Raw genomic sequence first — 19,861 nt, 5'->3', positions numbered from 1 at the left:
TCTCCCTCCCTGCCCTTCTCTCTCTCTGCTGGGGATCAGGCCAGGCACAGAGGCAGAACGTTTTTCTAAGGAAAGGACAAACTTCTCTTCTATGGGGATGGAGAGTGGGTCCCCCAGCAGAGCCCCTCTCCAGTTGCTTCTCCATGGAGGCGGTCACTGAAGAGAGAGCCTCACACTTTCACTTTTACTGATTGTTCGGAGGAAAGCAGTTTTCTTCCAGGAGGCCAAAATACCCAGCCCCCAATTAACCAGCTAATGTAGACGTTGCCTAACATATCCCTCCTCAAAGGCCGACTTGCTGCTGAGGGGGGAGGTCCCTCACCTTCTCCCTTCCCACTGGTGCATTACAAAACAGTGTTCTTTTGAAATGTTCATCAGAAATAGGCTTTTTTAAAATGTTGTGTATCTGTATATAGTATTGTGATGTCTGAATGACAATGTACTGAATGCAAAAAGGAAAAAAAAACACAAACCTGTTTTTAAAATAAAATCTTTTTTTTTTTTGCCTTGATTTTATTACTCAGATTCCTTCTGCAGACCCTTCTGTCCACTGGCTTATCAGGGCCATCTTTGCTGCCCAGACTCAGCCAGAATGGGCAAGGGGAAGAGTGTAGACATCACCCCCAGCTGCATAAATTTCAAACTCATATTTTGTTTCACTCACGTTCTTAAAGTGAATTATTTGCATTATTGTGATGATCTAACTACGAGAAAACTCCTTTAGAATAGAGGAGTGTATGTTGGGGAGAGAAGGATGTAATCTGCGAATGGGAAGGCCTGGAAGCAGGTGAGTGAGAAAGTACGTTGCCTGTGGACTTCAGTTACCGGTTGGGACTCACATCCAAATTTCGGAGCTAAGAAGGCAGCACCCAGCCAGCTGGAACTGGACACTGTGGTGGTAGCAGTAAGGCCCCAGGAGTCCAAGATTAGCCATGTGGGGAGCTAATCTTGGACTCCTGGGGCCTTACTGCCCCCAGATGGTCTGCAGTCGCTCAGGCCAGCGCAGGGCTAGGACTGGGGCAGGGAAGGCGTCGGCACAGCCTGTCCTGCTGGGTGGCAGCCGCAAACTCAGCACTCCTAGGCTGTTCTCTTTTCTTCTCCATCAATTTATGCAGAGATATCCAGCAGCTAGGACCCCTTGCCTGCCCCCTGCCCTGTTCATAAGCCAAGCCCACCTTTATTTTCCAGCATTCCTGGGGACCACAGACTTCTAGGCCGCCAGGAGCCATGTAGACTCTGCCATTAATTTGTTTTCCCTGTCGCGTCGGTCGTGCCTATCTCCCTATCTGGCTGAGTTAATGAGATCGTTAAGTTGTCAGGTTAAGAGACTTTTAAAAAGCAATATAGCCTAAAACAATGTTATCTCAGATTAAATCTTTACTGCAGCAATTTTTATTTATATATAATATTTTTCCTCTCCTGAGACACAGAAAGACTGGAGGCATTGGGTTGGAAATCAGAGCTCTCCGGTCCCACTTTGCCTGATGGCTGAAGTTCTTACAAGCTTATTTAAATAAACATTTCTGGGGGTGAAACACACACACACACACACACACACACACACACACACACGCACACCGTGCAGTCTGAAAGAGAGACAACCTGAAGAATTTATCCTCCATAGAGATTCTGCTACTGTTGTGCCTGCCAGTCCCGGTTTACTCCATTTCAACTCTATTAACTATCAGAGAATCACAGGCTGGGAAGTGAGGGGTTAGGGGGTATAGGTGAACCTCCCAGGAATAAGGTTCATTCTTAATTCCATCTTCCCTTCTCTCACCACCTGCCAGCTTCACCTCTTCCCAAAACCCTGAGTCTCTCCTAGGATGGAAAGAGTTGAAAATTAACTATGTGTGTCAGAAAAAGAAACTGAGCAGAGCAGAAGCCTGGGGCTCTCTTGATATGGGCCCCCATCTCTCTTCACTCGCGGGTACATTGGCTTTGTCCCATGACAGCTGTCGATAAAGAGGAAGTTGGAGACTGTAGGGAAAGACAAGTCTAGAGTTCTCCAAGGGATGGGCTCTCTCTACTTCTTCACACAAACTCACAGAGAGTCTAATGAGCGAGTCTTCCCATACAGAAAGACCCTCCCTAAGGCCCCAGAAGGGGGCGATGGAAAAAAGGAGAAGGCTCATGCAGGCTCCTTGGAGTTGCACTGGGACACTGAAAACCCAGGCAAAGACGGCAGTCCCTTTGAAGTCCCTGGGAGCCCTGGTGTGCCAGGGGTGTTTAGGACCATCTCTTACATTGGATTAAGTATGTCTGAATGGTTTTTGGAGGATTATCATGTCTGGATCAATTCTGGAGATTCCTCTCCCATAAGAGTAAGCAAGCACAAGAATCAAACTCTTGTATGAGACAGGTAGTGGGCGAGTGTGTATTCTGGGGAGGCAAAGATGGGAAAATGTATTATTCTCATTCCTGGTTGTGTTGGTCCCTTACCTTTCCTTCCTCCAAGAGCTGGCATTCTCTTTGGGGACTCTGAGACATTCCTGTGATGGTTTATCTGTGCACGTGCACACCCATGTGCGTGTGTGTGTGTGTGTGTGGAGAGAGCTTTCGACCAGTGGAGATTTTCCCATGTGTGTGTAAGCATGTAAGTAGGAACGTTGTCATCTCAGGGTATAGAGCGTATTTACTTTTCTTCATTCAAATATGTGAGAAGATTTTCTCTCCAAGGTCAATCTTCGAGCACTGATCTGAGAGCAAGACTCCACTGTATACAATGGGGTAGGGGGACATAAGAGGTGTGAAGGGCTAAGAGCAGAGGCCCTGGAAACAGATGGTCTTTCTCCTCTGGGACTGGGGCTCCAGTGATATTTCTCACAATCCAGGTCACTCCCCACACCCCATGGCTACCCCCACCCACCCCAGGCCAGGACTGAGGGACCTGGCTGGGCTGGAGACTCATAGGACTCTCCATCTGGAGGTCACTCTACCAAGCTGCCAGGGAGAGCTCAGATCCTTTCCTGGACTTGGGGGAAAATCCCTTCCCCACCCACATCTTAGTCCCCAGACCTAGGGCAGGCAGAATGGGCTTTTCAGCCTGTAGTCCCACGGCTAAGAACCCACCTGAGGGAGCAAGGCCAGCAGTTCTCGGGGAGATCCCTCCAGGACTGTCTCCAGACCGTCTGCTCCTGAGGCTGATCCACAGGCCAGGGGATCAGCAGGCCAGTGTGGGTGTGAGGCAGGGGCAGGCCCTGGGACATTCTCCATCTCTCGGAGGACTGGACCTGGGAATCCTGCGGCAGGTTCCCCAATTCAAAACCGAGCTCCCCACCCTAGGATCCACCTGTGCGGAACTTGGATGGTGCCGGGAGCCCACCCCTCAAAAAACTCCAAGTGCTGGTTCAGGCAGATGTGTATCCAGACCTGCGCTGGTGGAAGATTGAGGGGCCTTGGGGAGCGAGGGGCTTCTGGGAGGAGGAGGGGGCCAGAGTCTTTTCGCAACCAACCAGGCTCTTCCTCTTTTAGCCTTGACCGTGACTAGGTCTTTCTGACCTTGACATCACAGGGAGCACAGGGAAGGGGGGCAGGGTGGAAAAGGCCTTGATCTTCCGGTGGCCAGAGAAGGGGAGGGCCGCTCGCCCCCTCGACGCGCCATCCCCCTTCCCGCCAGAGCCCGCCGCCTCTGTTTACACACAGAGGAGGTGTCGTCTCCAGTCTAGACAGGGGCGCTAATAACGCCCATAAAAGGCGGCCTCTCCAGAGATGTTCTGTAACTCGGCTCCCGCGCGCCTACCGCTGGCGGCTCCCTCCGCCTCCTCCGCCCCGCCCTCCTCGGATACCGAGGCTGGGCCTGCCGCGGCCCTGGGGAGGGGGCACCCAGAGGGTTTCTAGAGGCTAAGAAACCCCGCCCCGCACCCTTCTGAGCCTCTTCTGTCTCCAAAGGTAAGTAGACCCCCGCTCTTCCAACCCAGCCTCAAGGTTAGCCGCACATCCTCCCACCTCCACCCGCCAGGCCGATTGCCCCCACTTCAGTCCACCCGCGCCCCGCCTCCCCGGGAATGGGGGCTTGGATTTGGGATTTGTAGAGGCTGGGGAGAGTAGACCCCAAATAGATCTCAGCCTCTCCCCAGTGCTAGGCCTGGCGACAGGCCATGGTCACAGCGAGCCTCTGGCTGTGGGGCAGAGGGCACTTGGGCAGTCTCCCCCCATACCGAGCTTCGAGGTCGCAGAGACCAGGCCCGGGGCTCCCGGATACGGTGCAGGCGGCTGTGGGTGTGGCGTTTGATGTGTGTGTGTGTGTGTGTGTGTATGTGTGTGCGCGCGTGTGTTTTAACTCGGTCCCCACACCTTTCCTGACACTCAGTAATTCACTAGGCGGAGGAGATCCTCTGCTGGCGGAGGGGGAAAATGTCAGAGTCGGGAAACTATTTAACTATTAACGCGCTGAAAGGACAGAGAAACTGGGGGGAGTGGGCCCATTTAGGGATGCTCAGGTGGTCTCCCAGATGTTCCCGCCTGGGACCCCCAACCCCACTCCCTTCCGGAGTGGCAATCAGGCTGGGGTCTTATGGAGGGAGGGCCCCAGAGATGCCGCAGAAAGTTTGGAGGTAAGGACGCTGCAGACCCCAGGCAGATTGTGTGAGCCTGAAAGCCTGACTAGACCCCCCACCCCAGGTTCTTCTGACGCACCCCCTCCCCACTCCAGGCTGCAGATGCCTAGAAGGCAGCACCTGGAGCAGGGATCTCCCATGCTTCCTCTGAAATCCCCGGACACCCGGAGGGGTGGCTGGCAGCCAGGTGGGCTCCAACCCCTGGAGGAGTTAGCAAAGGAAAGAAAAAGGTGGCGGAGCACCCCTTCCCACCCCTCAGCCTTGTCTGAACCCAACAAAGAGGCTGTACCAAGCCTGAGCTGCCTCAAAAGAACGAAACAGAGAAGACTGTAGGGTCGGGCGGGGTGGGGGGGGCAGTCCTTCCTCATCTGCCGCCCTTCATCTCCCCTCTCAACGTCTGCTCAGTTCCTACTCACACTCCGTCAGTGTCCCAGGCCCTGCCTCATTTGCATACGGGGCAGAACCGCTTTCTGCAAACTAGGCAGTGACCTTGAACTGGGCCGCTGTGGCCTCTCCACTGACCATGGAGAAGGCAGCACCGTGTGGAGTACTTCTGACCTGGGGTCCTCGGGGGAGCCAACTCCCGGCAGTTCACAGCCTCTCCATGGTGGCCTGAGCCTCCCGCAGCCGCCTTGCCCCTGCCACCAGAGCGGGCATGGATGTTATAATAACTCCTGCCGCCGGGCTGGGCTTGGCAGGGACTCGAGGCCTCTCGCAGAGGCCGCGAAGATGCGGGAGGGATGAAGGCACAGACAGAAGGTGCAGGAGAGGCGGTGGGACAGCCAGCTGGTGGGTGTGCAGGAGCAGGAGGGCTGCCTCGGGTCTTCAAGGAAAGCCTGGGGCCACATCCTAGCCTTCAGTTTTAATTAACCCCTGAGTTAATGAGCGGGGCATGGTTGAGCCAGGCCAGCTGCAGCAGGAGCTGGAGGCTCAATGGCCAGCAGGCAGGCCGCCTCTTCAAACCTTGGGATTTGACGAATGTGCGGGAGAGCAGACGCACAGAGCTCTCAGCAGTTCCAGAGCCTGGATCTGGCCAATTATAGTTTTGCGTGTGGGCTGCGAAGTGCCGGTGGATAAAACTCGGCTAGACGCGGCTGCCCAGCGCTTTGGGTTGCGAGTCCCTCCCAGATCCCCTTCCTGAGCCCCAGTAGGTTCTTGGCAGGCGGCTCCCGCCGTGGCCGGATTTAAATTTGAAGCTTTGCACCCGAGCCTCCCGCCGGCCCCGGGGACCCAGGCTGGGCGCCGCGCTCGGGGGCCCGCTTGTGGGCGCCCGGGTTAAAGAGGGGGCTGAGCGGCGTGTGCGGTGCGGTGCCTTAAAGGTGGACAGATCCGCGGTGGTGCACTTAGATTGCCTGTGTCCGCGCCGGGATTCTGGAAACCCCTAGGCTCACAATGGATCTCGAGGAGCAGAACACTGGGGATGTGAACGTTGCTGAAGGTTCCCCGCAGCTCTCACTGAGCGGAAATCAGGGTCAGCTGCACGCTGCGAAGAGGGGTTTGTGCGTGTGCCATTGTCCACAGAGTGGCAACCCCTGGGGGAAAATGCCCTTTTCGGATGGGGCCAAATCGGAGGGGGAGAAACTGTGTTCCTGGAAGAAGAAAGCCCTCCCTCTGTTCTCAGTTTCCCGGGCATTGCCTCTGCCGCCCGGTGGCCGCTGCTCTGTGTGCTCCGGGGCCTGGCTGGAGGGCAGTGTGCTGGGCTGTGGGCTGAAGGTTCTCTGGCTAGAAAGGGACAAGGAGAGTCAGGGACCTTCCTCCTGGGGTCCCCTTTCTGGGAGACTGGAGTCATCTGGAAGGGTAAAAGAGGATGGGGAGAAGCCTCTACCCCACGAGGACTAGGGATGACTGTGCACAGCCCAGCTCCGCGACCCTCATACCAACAATAGCCGCGGAGCACAGAGGCCTGGAGGCCCGGATACCTTGCAGCCGGTGCAGTGTTCTGATAGAAAACAGCAACAATATTCAAGTCACACCCTGTTTATCTTTATTACCAAAATAACCCCCAAATAAAATTTTTAAAAATTAAATTTTCAGTGGTGCTCATTAATGCATCTGGAAACGGGGGCATGCATAAGATGCTAGAGATGCTGTGACGTGGAATTTGCAGCTCAGGGATGCTCCTTTCTGCAGCCGCGCAGCCCCTTAATCAATTAAGCACAAAAAGGCCAGTCCAGGCGGTCTCCTGCCCGCCGCTCGGCGCCCTGGCTCGCGCCGTTCTGACTGGAGGTGACTGCGCGGGGCTAGCATCTCACCGTTCGGACTCGGTTCCGGCAAGTTGGCCCGGCGAGTGCCTGGCGCGGATCGGGCTCCCAGGGGCGGGGGCGCCCTGGCCGGACCGCCCGGAGGTCCGGGCAGGGAAGGGGAAGTGGAAGAGGGGCGGGCGCCGCGCTGCGAGCCCTGAGCTGCGCCGGGCTGGGCGACGCTCGCTCGTGCGGACACATTTCTGTCCGAGGGAGCAGTTCTGGTTGGGGATATGAAATCGCCCGGCGAGCTGTGGAATTTAAAGAATCTGCTTTTCTCTCTGCCGCGTTCTGCAGAGGAGAGAGAGAAAAAGGGAGATGAGAATCTTCGGCTTCGGTTTGCTTTTGTAGCTTCGGCTCATTCTCAGATACTTAACTTTCACCTACATGGGTTTCTTTCTGCCATATTCTTGCGGAGACTCTCGGTTTCTCCAAATTTCTCTAGGTTTTCTGGTGTTTTCCGCATTTAGACGTTTGCTGAACTATCTACTTTACCCTATATTACTCAAAGCCATGCATTGTATAGGAGCTTGGAACAAGCAAATAGAAATCTGAGTATTTTGCCTACCAGACACCAATAGAATACATCTAGTTTTGAAGGCTTTGTTTTGGTTTTCACTTTAATCTCCTTATCTGTGTTCTGTGGACTTGCTTGGGATGGGTTTGTGGTTTCCAGGTGTCGATTAATCTCATCAACGGCCAGCGTTGAATTCTCAACCTTGTCCGGAAGGAGCTGCTGAGGTTAGCACCATAAATATAATTTTAAACCCCAACAAGGTAATTCTCCGGAGTCCTCTCCCTCACTCCCAGCATACCTACAGGGATTGGCACTGCTATCTGATGGTCCCAGCAGCAGGCGGGGCTGGTTCTGGTGTGTGGGGGTGTCTTCTGCTGTGGGAGTCCTGAGCCTCTCAGGCCAGCCAAGCCCTAATGAGGTCCCAGAGCCTCTTGCTGCAAAGACTCTGGAAGACCCCCAGAAGCCCATCTGACCCACAGAAGTCAAAGGCAAGAGTAGTTCAGGCCCCCAGATTTTCAGGAGCAGGTAGTCAGGTCCACCTAGAGTCAGGCACCTCCTTTTTTTGGCTTCTTCTGCCTCCTTTCTGCGTCCCTCCTCTAAGGGTGAGTGAAAGTGTGAGGCTGGAGTGGCTCCCAGCTCCAGGGGCGAGGAATACCCAGCATTAATAATTCTCTCATAGTCCTTCCTAGAGGAGAGGACCCCAAGTGCCTCCCAAAATTCCTGAGGAGAAAGAGCTGAGGAAGAGGAGCACAGCAGCGGCAGGGCTGGGAAAGACAGTGGCAGGAAAATCTGTCCTTACCCCCACTTTGCCTCTACTGTAAATAAACCCAGAGCCAAAGGGCTCATCCGTCTCCTTAAACAGCCAGTAAACTTTATATGACACAATATCTAATAGTAATTTATTGGGGAGATATTGTAAATTCCAACGGTTTTAGTTAATAAAGGAGCTAATTAAAGAGGGACAGGCTGTGCTTGGCCAGCTGTTGGCGAGAAGATAATACATCTGGGGGGGGGGGAGTGCATGGTGCAGAAGTGCAGATGTGTGGGTATTTTTGGTGTGGCTTTTTCCCTCTTGCCCCGTGTCCGGCGATTGCCTCACTCTCTGCATTAGGTTTTATATGATATTTTTAAAAACCAGAATCCAGCGAATAAATCTGCCCCAGCATTTTGTCCCCCCCACCCCGAGTGGGGAAGGGGAAGTTGGAGTTGGTGCGGGGTGTGGGGGATTCGCTGTCCCCACCCATCCCCCTGGCGGCGGGGCCCACGTGAGCTGGATGGCCAATGGGTGGCTGGTGCAGGTTTAACTATGTTTAATGTCAGATAGCAATAAAGTAGAAGCTGCCGGTCGGGCCCCGCGGAAATGGGCGAGCATAATCTCCTGAATCCCGGGTTTGTGGGGCCGCTGGTGAACATCCACACGGGAGACACGTTCTACTTCCCCAACTTCCGCGCGTCCGGGGCGCAGCTGCCAGGGCTGCCTTCGCTGTCCTACCCGCGCCGCGACAATGTGTGCTCGCTGCCCTGGCCGTCGGCGGAGCCCTGCAATGGCTACCCGCAGCCCTATCTCGGCAGCCCGGTGTCGCTCAACCCGCCCTTTGGCCGCACGTGCGAGCTGGCGCGAGTGGAGGACAGCAAGGGTTACTACCGCGAGCCCTGCGCGGAGGGCGGCGGCGGGGGCCTGAAGCGTGAGGAGCGCGGGCGCGAGCCGGGCCCGGGAGTCGGGCCGGGGGCAGCGTTGCTGCAGCTGGAGCCGTCGGGGCCGCCCGCGCTCGGTTTCAAGTACGACTACGCGGCCGGCGGCGGCGGTGGCGACGGTGGCGCGGGACCCCCTCACGACCCACCCTCGTGCCAGTCACTGGAATCCGACTCCAGTTCGTCCCTGCTCAACGAGGGCAACAAGGGCGCCGGCGCGGGCGACCCGGGCAGCTTGGTATCTCCTTTAAACCCCGGCGGCGGGCTCTCGGCCAGCGGTAAGGACCCCAGCCCACTCGTGAGGCGTACTCAGGACCGGACAGCTCTCCGGGGGCGGGCAGTGTAGGACTGAGCTAGGGCCGCCTGGGGTGACAGAATGTGTGGTGAGGAAGGGCTTCCTTTAAAAAGAAGTACGGGGTGGGGGGGCGCCTATAAACATGTAAATATCCCCATAAAAGAACTGCACAGAGTCCCCTTTTCGCCGACCTGCGGCTGGAGGGGGCAGGGAACTCCGGAGAAGGGGACTCTGACCGACATTTCCCCATGCCTGGGGTGGGGACTGAGACCTTGGTCCCTCTCTTTAGGGCCTCTCCCTCCGCCTTCACACAGGCTCCGTTACCTACATTTTTCTTTTCAAGAAACGCCAGTGGACCCGGTTTACTCTGGCCACTTGCTCCTATCTGTTCTAGCTGATCAGGGACCCCATCCTGGAGATTGTGAAAAGAAGGGGCCAGGATATCCGAGAGAAGAAGAGGTTTGGGGAGAAATGAGGGGATCGGAACCCAGAAGGGTCAGAGATACTACAGTGGGAGGTAGGGTTGAGGAGGCAAGGATGAGTGAAAGGGGAAAAAGAGAATGATGAAGGTGGGGGAGTTGATGGGGATGAGGATCTGTGTACAAGTGAGGGGATGAGACAGAAGAGCCAGGGCCTAGGGGTGGGCTGTAGGCCAAGGTGAAAAGGGCTGGGGAAGGACCGAGGGCACTGGGCTTGTCACCTCTTGGTCCTCTGGCCAACGCTGCCGGTTCGTCTCCACCCAGGCGCGCCCTGGTACCCGATCCACAGCCGCTCCCGGAAGAAGCGCAAGCCCTATTCGAAGTTGCAGCTGGCGGAGCTGGAGGGGGAATTTCTGGTGAACGAGTTCATCACACGGCAGCGCCGGAGGGAACTCTCAGACCGCTTGAATCTTAGTGACCAGCAGGTCAAGATCTGGTTTCAGAACCGGAGAATGAAAAAGAAAAGACTTCTGTTGAGGGAGCAAGCTCTCTCCTTCTTTTAGGGGGCAAGACACGGGCACCGGCCCCGGACTGAGCCTGTCTCTGACAGAGAGCAAGAGGGGGCGCTGCCTGGGACACAGTCCCCGCTTAGAACGCCAGGCATCTCTGGCAGGCGCTCCTTGGACATCCTCTTGTCTGTTTTGTTTGTGGTTCCCTCCCACACACCCCTCAGCAGGCCCTGCCAGGTCCCAGAGAGAAGGGAAGAACCCAACCAGGGAGAGAGGAGCTGCAGGCTGGGGATAGGGACAGGGAAGGCTGAGGTGCTGGGGAGGGGCTGGTTTGCAGTGGAACTGGGGCATTTGGCCTCCGTCTGAGGATCTGGGGGAAAGGTAATCTGCCCCCCAACCCCTCTCCCCCGATCTCCTTCCTTGGTCTTAAGCCAGCCTGCGGTAGGCAAAAGTGGAGACAGTGAAACCAAGTCTCCCCAAAGTCCCAGTAGCTGGGGTTAGGAGAGGGAGAGAGGAGGCAGCAAGAGTGGAGGGTCGGTGGAGAGATTGGAAGGGGTTAGGGTAGCTCTGGGAGGGTAGGAGGAAGTGCAGTTTGGGAGAACAGAGTGATCAGTAATGCTCAAGTCCACTGGGGTCTGGTCCTCTAGGCCTGGAAATGGAACAGGCAGAGGTGCAAGCACGTTTGGCAGACCTGGCTGCGGACAGGGAGATCATCAGCCTTATGTCCCCTCTAGGGCAGCCTGCTGGAAAAGTCTCCTGGTTCCTTCTCCCGATGGCCCTGCCCTCCCATTCGCTCACAGGTGTGCAGCCATCCACTCTTCCTGCCGCCTAGGCGGCTGCGGACCGGAAGCCGCAAGCACGGGATTGCGAGCTGAGCGGATGCAGCCTCAGGGTTAGTAACCACCCCAGGGACCCCCACCTGGCCCACCAGGAAGCCCAAGAGGCTGTGAAAGAGGCTTGCGAACCTAGCACTGATTGGCCGGGAGAGTTTCTGGCAGCCACGGCTACCGCGGCTGATTCTCCCTTCCCCGCTGGCGTTCACGGTCACGGCCGGCCAGAGGCTGGACCGGCATAATTTACGAGGCAGGAGGAGAATCTGCCCCTAAAGCGGCTACCGGCCACGGAGGCCCCAGCTCAGCCCGGGTTTCCCAGGCCGGTGACAATGAAGGAGGGGGCGCTGCTGCCCCCCACACAACTCCTTTCTCTCTTTTACCCACCCCCACTCCACCCGGCCCCAGCGTTGCCCTTTGTCTCAGGATCCGCTGCCTGGGCCTCACCCTAGATGGCGAGCCTCCTAGTAGGAGGACCAGAGCAGGAGGGGCACATCCCCAGAACTGGTTGGAAGCCAGAGTGGCTTCTTCAGCCCAGGACATTTTATTCATAGCCCCCTTCAGGCCCCAGCCCCAGTCCAATAGATCTAGGCTAGCTTAGGAGAGAGAGGCAGTGAAGAAGCCCCGCCGCACCTTCCTGCACTCTTGGTGAGAGCCCCTGGACGTCCCCCTCTGCTGACTCACCCTTGCCAGGAGTAAGAAGGTGAGAAGAGGGGACTGATGGGAGTTAAGCCCAGCATGCACAGTGTGAACTGGCCTGCTAGCTTGGAATTCTTCCTGCCTGGGAAGAGTGTCCCCTAACCCACCCTCAAAAGGCAATCCCCAGAGCCTCCCACTCTCCCACCAGCACACAGCTTCAGGTCCCCCATACAGGATTGTGCAGAGGCATGGGCAAACACAGGCACAGCTGAGCCCAGCACTCCCACGGGGCCTATGCCACTTTCCTGACTGTACTTGTAAGCAGGCAGCCTCATGTCCCCAAATACAGCCCTGCAGAGTGGCCATACAATCACTTGCCCTCATCCCCCGCTGGGCACCTGACACACTTCCCTACTGACGGTAAACTTGTTTCACCTATGTACCAGTTTGCAGAAATCAGCATCATTCCAGCTGTCTGCACAATCCCTTCTGGGTTGACCCTGGGTACGTGGCACTCTACCCTTTGCCTGGTCACCCATTACCCCTTCATGCAGCGCCCCCCCCCCACATTGTGGGCTCTGGGGTGCTGGATTCAAGCTTCACCACTCCAGCCTGATTCCTACAGCCTGGTAGAAAAAAGAGACCAGAACACTCCAAAAGGGGTGGGGGTACAAAGATATGCAATATTCTCTTCCTGTCGCTTTAAACTTGACTTCTGTGAGCTTCTCTGTCAATCTGTGTCCTGTTCTCTGTATCCGTTGCTAGTACCTAGTGTAGTCTCTGTGGGTAGATGCCCTTCCCAGCTCTCTGTAGTGTGCCCTCCTATTCAAACGTCTGTCTCTAGCACGTTTTCCCTTTATATAGTCCTTGTACAGAGTTGCTTCATCATATTAATATTAATAATAATAATTAAAACATGACCGAATGATGATGTGATTTTTTTGAGAAATAATTTTAAACTGAGTCCCCACACATGGTCTCCTCTGCCCAGAAAGAAAAGAATGGGATCCCCATTCCTAGCAGCTCTCCCATTTGATTGTCTCCAGCTCAGGTGAATAATAAAAATAATAAATGTATAATGATAAAGGAAGAATGGTGCAAGGGCAACAAAAATATACGAGCAACAAAGATCTGTTGATGAGCTGCCATCTCTGGTCCCAAGCAATTACTAGCAGAGAGAAAATTGGGGGATAGAAGATTAGGGGGGAGGAGAGGGATATCTGAGGAGTCATGGGGCCATAAAAATAACATAGACAGCCCAGAGGAGGCTGAAACCACCTTCAGGGCCTGAAAGAGGAAGTCTGAGCTGCAGGATCTCCAGGAAGTGAAACCAGGGTAGGGGCTCAAGCAGGTTGGGGCAAGGATGGCAAGAATGCCCTGGGATATGGGGCAGGGGCTGGTGAAAGCACACTTCTAACCCCATGGCTTAACCCCGAGAGCACATTCTGAGCACAGCAAAATGACTAGATATGGGACTAAAGGCCCCTTGGAGCTGGCGAAATAGACTTCCTCTCTCTCGGCCAGATTGCCTCTGGGCCTACCTTGCCAGAGAGAGGCCCAGGTGGAAGCCAGAGTCTGGGTTCCAGCAAAGCCCATGGGCCCTCTGCACCTCCACTTCACCCTTTCATTCTGGGTGTGACATCCTCCCTCTGCCTCTACCCTTGTGCATCTGGCCCCTGAATTTCCCTTTCTCACAGCCTGGTTCCAACCAGGGAGTCTCCACCAGATTCCCTCTCCACCCTCCTGGGCCTGCTTTGGAAAAGCAGAGTCCAAGCCACAACACCTGGCTGGAAATCTTTCTCTCTCTCCCTTTCTTTCCTTACTCCTGCAACTAGAAAAACTAACAAATTTAAATTGAATCCCACTCTCCTTTTGCTCCTAACACACAGCTTATCTGGTGAAGTTGAAGGGTTTGGGCAAGAAGGAAGATCCCAAGCTTTGGGGGGCTCACCATACAAAGGTCCCCACAGAGTATAGGCAAAGCTGGGAACAGAATAGCTTCTGGCAGCCATGAGCTGGGGAGGGACTGGGTGGGGGCTGTGCCTAGGTCTGAATTAATTTGGCGGGGGGGGGGGCGGGGGCAGGAGTTGAATCCCAATGAACCCAGGCATGAGACTACTCTATTCTTAGGACACATCTATATAGGAAGAATTAACAGTGAAGGCATTTCTGGCTAAAAAGAAAGGAGGGAATTTAAGGAGGTCGGAAATAACTGGCCTTTAATTTATTCCCTTGATTTATTCCTGAGACACTCTGGATCTGAGAGAGGAGGTACTTTGCTGGGTCGTGTCTACACAGGTCCCCAAACTCAATAACTGGGGAGACTGTCAGAGAAGGAATGACACTATAACTTCCTCCTAAGGGTTGAAAAACTTATTGTTGGGTATCTGGGCCAAAGAGAATGTCATGGTTGGAGCCTCCATCCAAATACTCAGGGCAAGGCTGTATTCAGCATCTCGGCAAGGATTGCATGTATTTTGCAACTATTTTTCTGGCTTAAACCCTCAAACTACAATTTACTCCATGGACTTTAAGACAAAGAATCTCGTGTCTCTAATTGGGTCTTGAAGAGCAAGAAACGGAGACAATTATCTGGATAATTCAGGTAGAAAATATTTCTGCTGTTGTGTATTTGTAAGCTTGTATCATCTCTGGCCCCTGTTGTCCACCCAGTTCTACTCCACTCTGACCTGCATAGACACAGCTACGGTATTTAAAGCCGCTATCGAGCGGGCGGGAGATGGGTCCGGCAGCCGGGGTTCTGTGGATGCTAATGCAGCCGGAAACCCGGCGCGCGATCGATGGCTCAGACCCGGAGCCGAGCAGGGACCGCCAGCCCCATCTACGAACAAAGCAAACCCCCCGGGGCCTTGGGTTCCGGACAGGCCGGAGCTCCTGCCCACCATCCTCCCCGCCATTACCAGGAAAGTAGGAGCGGTTTTTAGGCCCCGGGCCGGCGCGGGAAACACACCCCAGAGCCCCCAACCCTCTCTGCGCGGCGGGCACATGGAGGCGCCGGAGGGTCGGGTGTAATTCATCGCGCGGCGGGCTGCAGGCGCCGGATCCCGCAGCCGCGCGCCTGCCGAGCCTTAGGCCGGCGTGGCCGCCTTCCGGCGTCTGCCTCGGTCGAGACAGAGCTGCGGGTTTTCCGTCAAGCGTGCGGCCGGCACCCGCCGCCCCGAACGCCCCCCACCGCTGTGGCCCGGCGCAGCGCTCGCGGTCGCCGCTCAGGAGGAGGCTCCGAAACAAAGGCGCGGCGGCTGCTGGTGAGGACACGGGCGCCTGGAGCCCTCCGTGGCCTGGCCGGGTGGAAAGGGCTCTGGGAGGTCGATCCGCGTCCCCGGCCGGCCCCAGCCCCGGCTCCCGTCCGCTGCAGGGCCCCCGGGAGGGGAGACCCGGCGCGCCTCTCAGCCCTCGGCTGCCCCGCGCAGCTCTCCGCCCAACAGCCGCCAGCCGCTCGGGTCGTCGCCCGAGGGCCGCGGGGCCCCCGCGAAGGACGGGATGACCCCTGCTGGCGGGAGCAGTGGAGGCTGGCGAGCGCCGCCCCGCCCAGCCGCTCTGCCCCGAGCACCCCGGGCCTGGGCGGGAGTGCTCCCAGTTTGTGGGAGCCCTGGAAAACAGCCCGAGTCTCTGGCGCTGCCGGGCTGCTAAGCGCCCTCCCTCTGCTGGGCACGCGGCGTCCCCACAGCGGCGGTCCGCTCTCCCCAGCTGGGCTTCTCACCGCCGGCGGCGGAGGCTCCTAAAGCCTGTGCCGCCTCCAGGAGCCTGGCACCGGAGACGAGGAACTGGTCTCAGATGAGACCAAACACAGCCGGACCTTTAGCCAATGTGACCCAGCCGGCTGCGGGTGGGTGATCCCTCCTCTCAGAGCCAGAGGCACTTCCTGGAGACTAGGAGATCAGCCTTCACTATGTCAGTTTCCACGTCTCGGAGTGCAGAACTTCCTTCGAGGGCAGATCTGCGCGGATGGAACTCTCCGGCAGTTCTTGCTAAGAAAGCTCCTGTGAAAGATGCATAGTCCGTATGCGGAGCACGGGAAAGATGTTTCAGAAAACGCACACTTGGCGGGAATGCCAACATAACCGATATATTGAAACTGTCTAAAATGCACAGATAGCTCTATTACATGTACATACTGGGCATGGAAAATATATTTCTCTATAAAACATACATACAAAGGCACTTTCATTTGTATGGGAAAGCAACGTTCTGGGAAAAGGTTACACACAGCATGGATAGACACCACACGTAATTTACATAAACAGTACACTTGCATGTATATCCTACACAGGAAATATACAGTCCTCATCTGTTTAGCTACATAAATGTATACATTCCATAGGGCGTATAAAATCATGCATGGAAAATGCATCCAGATATTAACTGTCCACATAAAAAGCACATGGAAAATACATCATATTATTATACACACATAAATTGAGTATCTATCCAATGTATGAAAAATATGTTCTGTAAATTAGTTTGTTTACATGGTGTGTGCATACCAAATACATTGCAGTACATTCTTTGAGCTCACATAGTATTGCATTTATAATACACATTTATTTGGCTGTCTTACAGACAGAAGCGGGAGGAAGCTCAGGCATTGGCATTGACAGTCTCCAACAGCTGAGCCTCTTTTCTGTCTTTCTGTTTTTCTATTATTTCTGTCTTTTAAAACCCCTTCTATGTCTAATGGATTATTTATATAAGTGGTCTCCTATCTCGATTTCCTTAGTCCCTCTCTTGCCGAAATCAGCATCTATATTTAGAATCCCAAGTCCTGTTTGCAGCAGGGTCTGACTGCGTAAACACAGCCTATATGGAATGAGCATTATATAATTAAGTTACCTTGTGTCTCAGGACTTGTTCTTCTAGACCTAAGATAAATATATTAGAACATTACTCTAGGCTGTGAGTTAAGAAGGGAGGGGAGGAGAGGGAAGTGCAGTGACTTGGCAAAGTTGTGTAAGAGGCAGGTTGGGGTAAAGGCAACTTCCAGGTGTATGCTGGGCACTCAGAGTTCCTGAAAGCCAAAGTTTGTTTAAATTTTTTAAAATTTATTTTTAAGATCTCCAGTGGAGAAAGATGGCATGAAGTAAGGGCTGGACCTGGTCTTCTACCTCCTTCTTATACCCCAAAGCTGCTCCACTCCCTCTCAGCCAACCCAGGAGAGGATTCTGGCCCACCCAGTTCTTTAGCAGCGGGTTAGCATCCTTCATGCTGGCCAGGTCTACACAGGCAGCAGGGAAAGTTTATTCTGGAACCCAAGTTTTTCTCAACAAGATCCACTCCTAACGCTTTCAGAGAGGGAATCATAGCTTGAAGCATTTTCGGACACAGAGCTAACTGTTTCAGCCCCGGAAAAAATGAATCCCAGTTGGGTCTTTCTTTAGTAGCTAAAAATCCGAGACTACCTGACACACCCTATGGAAAAATTCTTTAAAAGACAATGCACTCATACCCTGCACAGATATTGTTCATGGGTTCCGTGTAGACACTGCCATATTTTACTGTCCAAAGGAATCAATTAATTAGTGCCTCGCCAGTCCCAGAGCCGGCCGCTGCTTGGCTAAGCGAGAGCGGCTGAGATAGATGCGCGTGGCCAGATCGCTGGTCTTGTTAACAAGCCTCATCATAAAGATGGAGATGATAAGGAGAGCGAGGAAGCCCTGGCGGCCACGAGGGGGGGCTTCGAGGGCCAGCTCACAGCGTGTGGGGCAGCGGCAGCCCGGAGTCGGAGCCGGAATTCGGCTCTGGCATCGCTCCTCGCTCGCGTTTATCCAGTCTTCTCCCCTTCTGGAGCGTTCATGCTGGAACTCGGATAATTCCCTCCCCTCTCCGCTCCTCTGAATTTTCCCTTTTCTTCATTGAGCCCCAAATTAAAAAAAAATTGTAAATAAAAATGTATAAACCTGTCTGTGAGTGCCTGTCTTGCTCTCTGCCACATTTGCTCGTTCTGAGACCTGCTGCCTCCTCCTTTCTCTGCATTACTCCGCATCGTTCCTTTTCATCTCTGTCTGGAGCTCTCTTCCCTCTCTGGCTTCATGGTTGCTTTTTCTACTGGGTTGGTGCTGGCTCAGGCCCCAATGAGCTTGTAAAAAAAAATAATAATACAAATAACCCTTGGTTATCTTGCGGCAGAGTGAACATCCCCTGATAAGCCAGACCCCATGGAAAAAAAAAAACAACAACAACAACCTTGAATGTAATTGCTGGTTTGGGTTGCAACACTTAATTCTGTTTATTCTCACCAATGTGCATACTTAACGAAGAGATATTGATATTAAAGGGCAGGGGGGAATTAATTTTACTTTTATAGTCATCTATTAAGAGCACAAGATGATCTGAGTCTCCTTTAAAGGGACCAAAAAGGGGGGAGGGAGAGAGAAAGAAAGGGAGGGGGAAGGGAGAAATATGACTGAAGGCAAACAAAGATCTTTGCCTGAAGAAACAATGTAACACTAGACAGAACTATAAAGTCTGGGAATGTAACAACGCAGGACCCTCTCAACTTCCCCCATTTGGAATCCTGTCCCCTGCACTTCCTGCTGAAATCCCAATCCCAACTACACAGCAGTATTCAAGGAAAAATTCATGCAATTATCTGGATAATTGTAGGGAGAGGGAGAGAGAAAGCATTTCCTTTTTATTGTCTGATCCTCTCTGGTGTCAGTGCAAGGAGAGGGGTGGCTATATGGGATATGGAGGAAAAGGAGGTAGTAGGGTCTCCCAATGTCACTCTGTGACCTACAAGATGGCTACTCCTGAACCAAGAAGGTCCTAGGCAGGAGCTCAGATATTCTTAAGAGATTTTGAAAGCCTCAGTGATCCAGTTTCATTTTTCAAAATATTTGTTTGGTTTTACTTTGTCTGTATAGACCTGCCTCATCTAGTATTGTAATTATCACAAGTAAGCGAATAATAGATAATTATAGGGGTGTCGATAATATCATTTATTTTACAGCTGTGCAAGATATGATTAGAGTTAATGTCGGAGGCTCTGTTGCAGCCTGGAAGGCAGCAAGAGGCAAGGTAGAGAGAGAGTCCTGATTGTCTTTCTCTTTCCTATTTTATGTGTGTGTGAATCTCCAGAAATCCCCAATTCTTTAAATTCCCTCCCCAGATGTCTTAAGGGAAATCTCTACAATTTTAGGGGTTGGGAGCTCAGAGAAGGGCAAACAACAATTTGGTACTTAAATCTCCCCCCTTAGTCTCAGGACCAGTAGTCTCTGTTCTCCCCATGTCCCCCCACAGTGAAAGACTTCAACCTTATTTCAAGACTCCTAAGGTCACAGAGATTTGGCAATTTAGGCCAGTGAGAAGAAGGCAGGGTCTTACCAAAACCAAGTTCATTGTCATCCCCAAGTGGGCTCTAGGTTCTCAGTGAAGCCCCCTTTGATCCCAGTTTGGCCTTCCTTCTTGGACCTCTTCCCTAGGGACACCTGGATGGGGGTAGAGGTCAGGCTAGGACTGTGGAGGTTGGTTGGGATGGGGATGGGTAAAAAAACTGAAAATATGCTTTCTTGTTTCTGGGATTCGGAAGACCAGAAGCCAGAAGCCTGGGGGGAGGGGAGAGGAAAGAGGGAGGGAGACCCAGGCAAGAGAGTCAAGAGAAACCATGAAACAGGAAGACAAGAATAAAAGGAACAAGTGAAAGAAAAGGGGCAGGAGGAGAAACCACAATAAATAAAGGAAGGAAATAAAAAGGAAAAGGTAGAAAGGAAATAAAAAGACAGAAGGAAAAAAAGGAGGGGCATTTAAAAAGAAAGATTTGAAAGCAAAAGAGAGGAAGGAGGGAGACAGAGGCCAGGGTCCCACCGGCCGCAAGATCTGCCAGGCAGCCTGCAGCAGTCTGGGTGGGCGGGGGTCGCCATGACAAAGTGAAGGTCAAGTTAGCATCGTACCTTATAAGGAAGGCTTCGGTCCTCCATTTCAGCCTTTCTTTCTGCCAGGACATGGCCGTAGCATTTCTAGTCTTGTAAACACTGGATTCTTTGGGGCCTTAAAAAAAAAAAAATAAAGACCCCCTTCCTTCCTTTATTGGGGGTGAGCTCCGCCGGCTGGGGGAAGCAGTGGACAGAGAAGTCAACTAATGAAGACTCCGGGAAACTTTTCTCTCCTTTTCTCTCCCTCTCTGGCTCCGCTCCCGCCAGCTGGG

General features: G+C 53.7%; 1 protein-coding gene and 1 long non-coding RNA gene across 2 annotated transcripts; one reads left to right on the top strand and one right to left on the bottom strand.

Moving 5' to 3' along the window:
* Positions 1-8,676: 8,676 nt before the first annotated feature.
* On the top strand, positions 8,677-10,285 carry HOXC12 (homeobox C12). Its single transcript, XM_032876539.1, has 2 exons — positions 8,677-9,286; positions 10,047-10,285. Exons 1-2 carry the CDS (start codon positions 8,677-8,679, stop codon positions 10,283-10,285), a joined length of 849 nt encoding a protein of 282 aa, XP_032732430.1.
* Positions 10,286-17,589: 7,304 nt separating this feature from the next.
* Positions 17,590-19,861, bottom strand: LOC116878799. Its single transcript, XR_004384884.1, has 2 exons — positions 19,608-19,861; positions 17,590-17,794 (listed from the first exon to the last, which is right to left on the bottom strand). It is a non-coding gene; the product is annotated as an uncharacterized LOC116878799 (long non-coding RNA).

Source organism: Lontra canadensis, unplaced genomic scaffold (assembly GCF_010015895.1).
Source record: "Lontra canadensis isolate GAN:19392208 unplaced genomic scaffold, GSC_riverotter_1.0 scaffold59, whole genome shotgun sequence".
In the NCBI taxonomy this organism is placed as follows: domain Eukaryota; kingdom Metazoa; phylum Chordata; class Mammalia; order Carnivora; family Mustelidae; genus Lontra; species Lontra canadensis.
Note: the sequence above shows the minus strand (reverse complement) of the source record. Positions and strands in the feature narration are given on the sequence as shown.

Coding starts and splice junctions, on each gene's coding strand:
- HOXC12 (XM_032876539.1), top strand. CDS start 8,677: ATGGGCGAGCATAATCTCCTGAATCCCGGGTTTGTGGGGCCGCTGGTG. Junction 9,287..10,046: donor CGGCGGGCTCTCGGCCAGCG/GTAAGGACCCCA, acceptor GTCTCCACCCAG/GCGCGCCCTGGTACCCGATC.